The following is a 6,518-nucleotide window of genomic DNA, read 5'->3' on the forward strand; positions in this document are numbered from 1 at the left end:
TCAGTGTGCATTACTTTTCACTCCTTTTTGGACTAAGGTTGCTGAAAAAATAAGAACCATCACCCAAAACACAGGCCACATGTCAGGCTGATCATAAACTGAGCTATATGAGCAGAGGAGTTTCTCTGGGGACTGAAGGCTCGATATTGTTTGGTGGAGGTGTGTGTGTGTGTGTATGTATGTCTGTGAGCAGAAGCGGCCAAAAAGTCAAGACGACAGCTAGAATACCACTGGGAATATGTCTCTCAGAGAGACTAGAGAGCTTTTTGGGCAGAGGGCTGGTTGGAAAGGGGCTTGGCATCATGAGCAAAGAAACTGTCTCCTAGTGATTCTTACTGTGTTCAGGATCATGTCAAATAAATATCTGCCTCCGTCATTAATTTCTTCTCCTAGCAGCAACAACCCACAAAACCCTAAATATTAGCTAACTGCTCAGGTCAAAGCGAGTATCTATTTATCTACATGGCTAGACTTGTGTAAGGAGTATATACAACCTCAGGCCTTGTGCTCCTGGCATACAAAGACCATGAGCTTCAGCCCATTGAAATCAGTGGAAGTCTTTCTATTGCCTTCAATGGGCTGTAGCTCAGGCCTCAAGAAAGCAACTTGAAAAGGTTGTGTGAGAGGAGGCTTTAGTCCCAAGGACTATTGAGCTGGCATCTTTCACCTATACCAGTGTTTTGAGCTAGAAGCCACACATTTTCACCATTAGAACGGGGAACAAGCCCTACTTATGTTACAGTGCTGATTTCTCAACCAACATTTGTATTTCACACCATGGGAAGATTAGTCCCCTCTATTAATAGATTCAACCAACCTCTCCATAGCCCATGTTCCAGGATCTCAGGCTTTCAAATTTCACATTTAATCATTAAAATTACTCACACTGGTGGGCAAGGTCTGGCGGGGAAAGAAACACTAAAATGATGCTCAATGAGATTTCTTAAAAATTTAGTAGGACACGTGGTAGCTGACCCTCTTTACCATTCTTTGTGCCATAGTGGAGTCATCCTGCTCTTAGGGCTAGTCTGCACTAGAAGCGCTACATTGATGCAGCTGCATCACTATAGTGCGTCTGGTGAACACTCTATGCTGATTGGAGAGAGCTCTCCCATCCACATAATTATTCTGCCTCCATGAGAGGCAGAAGCCAGGTCTGCAGGAGAGCGTCTCCCACCGACATAGCGCTGGTCTGGACAGCACTTAGGTTGTTGTAACTTGCATCGCTCAGGGGCAGGGCTGGCTCTAGGCACCAAGCATGCGCTTGGGGCGGCATGCTGTGGGGGGCGCTCTGCCTGTCGCCGGGAGGGCGGCAGGCGGCTCCGGTGGACCTCCCGCAGGCGTGCCTGTGGATGCTCCACTGGAGCCACGGGACCAGCGGACCCTCTGCAGGCACGTCTGCAGGAGGTCCACCGGAGCCGCGGGACTGGCGACCGCCAGAGTGCCCCCTGCGGCGTGCCGCCGTGCTTGGGGCGGTGAAATTCCTAGAGCCGCCCCTGCTCAGGGAGGTGGCTTTTTCCACACACTCTGAGCGCTGTAAGTTAGACCAACATAAGTGGTAGTGTAGACCTGCCCTCAGTGAAGTTCTGTCACTGACTTCAGCAGAATCAAATTGGGCCCATTATTTTGGTACCTTGGTCCCAGAGATTTGGAGGGGGAAAACCTTCAGCCTTCATCTTCTAAAAGACTGCTCTGTCCTTGTGCTAGCTGCAGGCCTAAGTGAATTTCACCATGAGTGAACTAACTGTGAAGGGTTGGGAGCTATTCCACTGAAATGATCTCATGTTTTGTTTACATTTGTAATAGAGAGAGACCCAGATCAGAACCTTTTTGCTGGACTTCCTGATCTTTGGGACTTTGGTTTGGCTAAAATAGCACTAGCACTTAACTACACAATTACAGAGCGGGGCCAAAACCTTTCTCCTGAGCCTCGAAAAACTAGAGTGGGGTTTGAATAAAATGGGAAATGGATGGATAGGGGCTGGGAAGCTGGGCTCCCCACTGAGTCCACAGCCCATTTCCTAACATGCCACTATGATTTCCCAGCTCTCCAGACTTGCCTGGCTCTGCTGTCATATGCCACACCTTTCCATATTCTCCCAGTCTCATGCCCGTTCATTTGGAAACAAAGATAAAATACTTTAAAAATATGAATGGTTACAATTAGGGCTGTTGATTAATCGCAGTTAACTCATATGCGATTAACTCAAAAAATAATTGCGATTTAAAAAAATTAATCGTGATTAATTGCACTGTTAAAGAATAGCATACCAACTGAAATGTGTTAAATATTTTTGGATTTTTTCTACATTTTCAAATATATTTATTTCAATTACAAAACAATACAAAGTGTACACTGCTCGTTTTATATTTTTTTATTACAAATATTTGCACTGTAAAAATGACAAAATAAATAGTTAATTCACCTCATATAAGTACTGTAGTGCAATCTCTTGATCATGAAAGCAGCAAAGAGTCCTGTGGCACCTTATAGACTAACAGACGTATTGGACAATGAGCTTTCGTGGGTGAATACCCACTTCGTCGGATGCATGCACTCTTTGCTGCTTTTACAGATCCAGACTAACATGGCTACCCCTCTGATACTTGACAACAACACCCAACCTTCTGCTGGTGGCATCTCACTCAGATGATGAAAATGAACATGCATTGGTCTGCACTGCTTTGGATTGTATTGAGCAGAACCCGTCATCAGCATGGACACATGTCCTTTGGAATGGTGGCTGAAGCATCAGGGCATATATGAATCTTTCAGTGGTCCCCAACCTTTTTTGTCTGGCGGGTGCCAGACAACGAGCCACGGAGGACCATGGTGGCAGACAAGCATCTGCCGAAATTCCGCCGACAAGCAGCAATGTCAATAGGTGTCACCTTTGAAATGCTGCTGAGAAGCAGCCTCATCCAGAGGCGTCGCCGCTGAAATACCGCCAAAAATCAGCAGCATTTTGGCGGCGATGCCTCTGGATGAGGCAGCTTGTCGGCGGCATTTCAGTGGATGCTCGTCCGCCGGCCAGTACACGGGCACACTTAGATGCCCCGGCAGGCGCCCATTGTGGACCCCAACTTTAGCACATCTAGTATGTAAATAACTTGCAATGCTGGCTACAACAGTGTCACTCAAATGCTTGGTCTCACTTTCAGGTGACATTGTAAACAAGAAGTGAGCAGCATTATCTTCTGCAAATGTAAACAAACTTGTTTGTCTGTGTCATTGGCTGAACAAGAAGTAGGACTGAATGGACTTGTACACTCTAAAATTTTACATTGTATTATTTTTGAATGCAGAGTTTTTTGTACATAATTCTACATTTGTAAATTCAACTTTCATGATAGAGATCACACTTGATTTGATTTGAAAATTTTTTTTTACAGTGCAAATATTTGTAATAAAAATAAATATAAAGTGAGCACTGTACACTTTGTATTCTGTGTTGTAATTGAAATCAATATATTTGAAAATGTGAAAAAGATCCAAAAATGTTTAAATAAATGGTATTCTTTGATTGTTTAACAGCATGATTAATGGCATGATTAATCAGAATTAATTTTTTTAATCACTTGACAGCCCTAGTTACAAATGGAATAGGGAGCAGATGGCTGGGGCATGGATCTGGGGCACTGAAGGGTCAGTAGACAATCTGGAGATTATTTCTCCAGGAGATTACTGACAGGGAGGTAGGTGTAAGGGTCCTCACTCGGGGTGTGTGGTCACAGCTGCAGCTCCTGACTGCCAAGGGGGTTGTGAGGAGGGAAGCCCCCTCCCCTGACTCCACTAGGCTTTGACCCGGGGCCCTTTGGGCCATAGGCACCAATCCTGTGGGTGCTCTGGGGCTGGAGCACCCCCAGGAAAAATTGGTGGATGCTCTGCACCCCCGTCAGCCAAGCTCCCCTCCTCGCCCAACCTCACCTCCACCTCCTCCCCTAAGCGCACCACATCTCCGCTTCTCTGCCTAACTCCCAGCGCTTGCTGCCACAAAACAGCTGTTTCATGGCATAACAAGCTCTGGGAGGGAGGGGGGAGGAGCGTGAACATGGCACACTCAGGGGAGGAAGCAGGGCCAGGGCAGGGATTTGGGGAAGGGGTTGGAATGGGGGCAGGGAGGGGGAAGAGACTTTGGGGAAGGGGTTGGAATGGGGGCAGGGGCGAGGCAGGGGGTGGAGTCAGGGCAGGGCCGGGAGGGTGGGGTGTCAAGCACCCACCAGCAGAAATTGGCACCTATGCTTTGGGCTACCAGTAGTCTGGCAACCAAGACTGCTTAAGGCTGTCCTCCTTTGACCTCTTCCTTTCATTCACCTACCCCCATCCCCTGGGTCAGCTTAGTCCAAGGCTTTTCCCTGATGGGGAACCCAAACCACAATAGGTAAGAGGGGGTTACCAATGTCCCAGATCCCACTGGATACTTCCCTCTCTGGTAGTCTGCAGTGTGGGTCCGCCCTTCCCTCAGGGAGGGCCTCTTTGGGCAGCTGTATCAGAGTCTTAGGCTTCCCTCTGCTAGAGCTATAGCCTACAGGTCTGCTCGCCTGCAGATCTACCACCCAAATGAGCTAATTCCCTGCCTTTTAATTCCTCCATCAGATGGAGCATTTGCTGCAGGTGTGGCAGGGCAGGGCTGGCTGAGCCCAAAATAATCCCTTAACCCTTTGTTGCCCAGTGTGGGGTTTGTACATCCCATCACAGTAGGGGTAGGTGAGAGACAGTTTTATTGTAAATGTAGGGCCTGGGATAGCACCTAGTTATCACCTGGCCATGGAAAAGACTATACATAACTGGTCTTATGACTTTCATAAATGCTATGTTTTTCTCAAATTTCAGCATTTGCTGATGAAGTAAATTACATTATTCATGCTTTAAAGGTACATAAAAGCATCTTCCATTAAAAGAAACAGCTGTCTTCAGTAACTTGGTCACGCTGCAAATATATATCACTGCATAAATATAATTGCATAATCAATAATACTATATGCAATAATTCACAGATAATGTTGCCATAGGAACCTTCCTTCCTCTGACTTTTGTGCATTTAAATGCTCAACCTTAATGGTGGATTAACCAAGGTTCCTGTATTTTAATACTGTGTTTAAAGTATAAGGTCCCCAATTTCCTTTGTTGTGTTTGCCCAAAAGGGACCTTTTCCCCACACTGACTCATATTTAGAAAGCCTGAAAGCACAGCAAGGCCTTTTACCTTTACTAGCCATAAATTTTACTCAACACCTCCTGTATTTTTGAATTAAATATGTATTGATTTTTTTTTCAGTAGAAAAATGCCCAACTACTCAATAAGGAACAATGCAACAAAGTGGCACTAGCAGCATACAAGGGAAAAAACCTTAAAGAACCAAACTCATGTTATGGAAGTAAGCCAAATCAAAGATTACAGAAGCAGGAGCTACTGTCTGATGGAGATTCTGTATTCTCTCTCTATTTAAAAGTGATCTGTAAAGGGCTGGGGGTAGCAACAAGGGCTTGTGCCTATCTTTGCTGCTTTCTGATGTACACAGAAGGCCTAGGTGGGGCAGGAGTTTTGTGCTTTCCCCAACTTGTTTCTTGTATTTGCAATTGTGGTCTTGTCCATCATTTACTGTACAGGCAAATGGTGAATTAGTAAATGCACGACAATAAATACTAAGTGGAATCTCATTAATTATATGGGGAAGTGACTCTTTTAGTAAGATTGTTTGTTTATTCGCTGATTTTAAGGCCAGAATGGCCCAGTCCGATCATCTAATCTGACCTCCTGTATAACACAAAATTTCTCCCACTAATTCTTGCATTCAGCCCATAACGTCTATTTGGGCTAAAGCATACCTTTTAGAAAGATATCCAATCTTGATTTAAAGACTTCAAGTGATAGAGGGTCCATCATGTCCCTTGGTAAGTTGTTTCAATGGTTAATTACATTCACTCTTAAAAATGTGCACCTTATTTTCAGTTTGAGGTTTACTAGCTTCAACTTCCAGCCAGTCAACTTTTTGCCTTGTCTGAAAGATTAAAAAGCCCACTGGCAGAAATCTTTTCCCTGTGTAGATACTTATAGACCAGGGGTCAGCAACCTCTGGCACGCGGCTCACAAGGGTAAGCACCCTGGCAGGCCGGGCCAGTTTGTTTACCTGCCACGTCCACAGGTTCAGCCGATCATGGCTTCCGTTTGCTGCTCCAGGCCAATGGGGGCGGTGGGAAGCCACGGCCAGAACATCCCTCGGCCTGCACCACTTCCCGCAGCCCCCATTGCCTGGAGCGGCTGAACCTGCGGACACGGCAGGTAAACAAACTGGCCTGGCCCGCCAGGGTGCTTACCCTGGCAAGCCATGTGCCAGAGATTGCCAACCCCTGTTATAGACTGATCAAAACATCTCTTAGCCTTCTCTTTGATAAACTAACTAGATTAAACTTCTGAAATCTCCTCATTTAAATTCTTTGCTCTTTATTTAATTTTGGTAACAGCTGTTTGAATAAAAAACTTGGGAGAGAATCCAGTACCACTAGCCATTCAATGA

The 6,518-nt window shown here is 45.6% G+C and overlaps 1 protein-coding gene across 2 annotated transcripts in view; it reads left to right on the forward strand.

The window, feature by feature from the left end:
* PIGN (phosphatidylinositol glycan anchor biosynthesis class N) overlaps positions 1 to 5,531 on the forward strand; it is a 186,697-nt gene extending 181,166 nt beyond the window's left edge. Inside the window, exon 29 of one of the 2 annotated variants that reach the window (XM_045003648.1) lies at positions 5,279 to 5,531. In XM_045003648.1, coding sequence (XP_044859583.1) covers positions 5,279 to 5,330 — 52 coding nt within the window. In that variant the 3' untranslated portion in view covers positions 5,331 to 5,531. The remainder of the gene's footprint in view (positions 1 to 5,278) is intronic. The other variant, XR_006576677.1, reaches the window with a different exon arrangement.
* Positions 5,532 to 6,518: the final 987 nt, after the last annotated feature.

The sequence above is a fragment of the Mauremys mutica genome, chromosome 2 (genome assembly GCF_020497125.1).
Source record: "Mauremys mutica isolate MM-2020 ecotype Southern chromosome 2, ASM2049712v1, whole genome shotgun sequence".
Taxonomy (NCBI): domain Eukaryota; kingdom Metazoa; phylum Chordata; order Testudines; family Geoemydidae; genus Mauremys; species Mauremys mutica.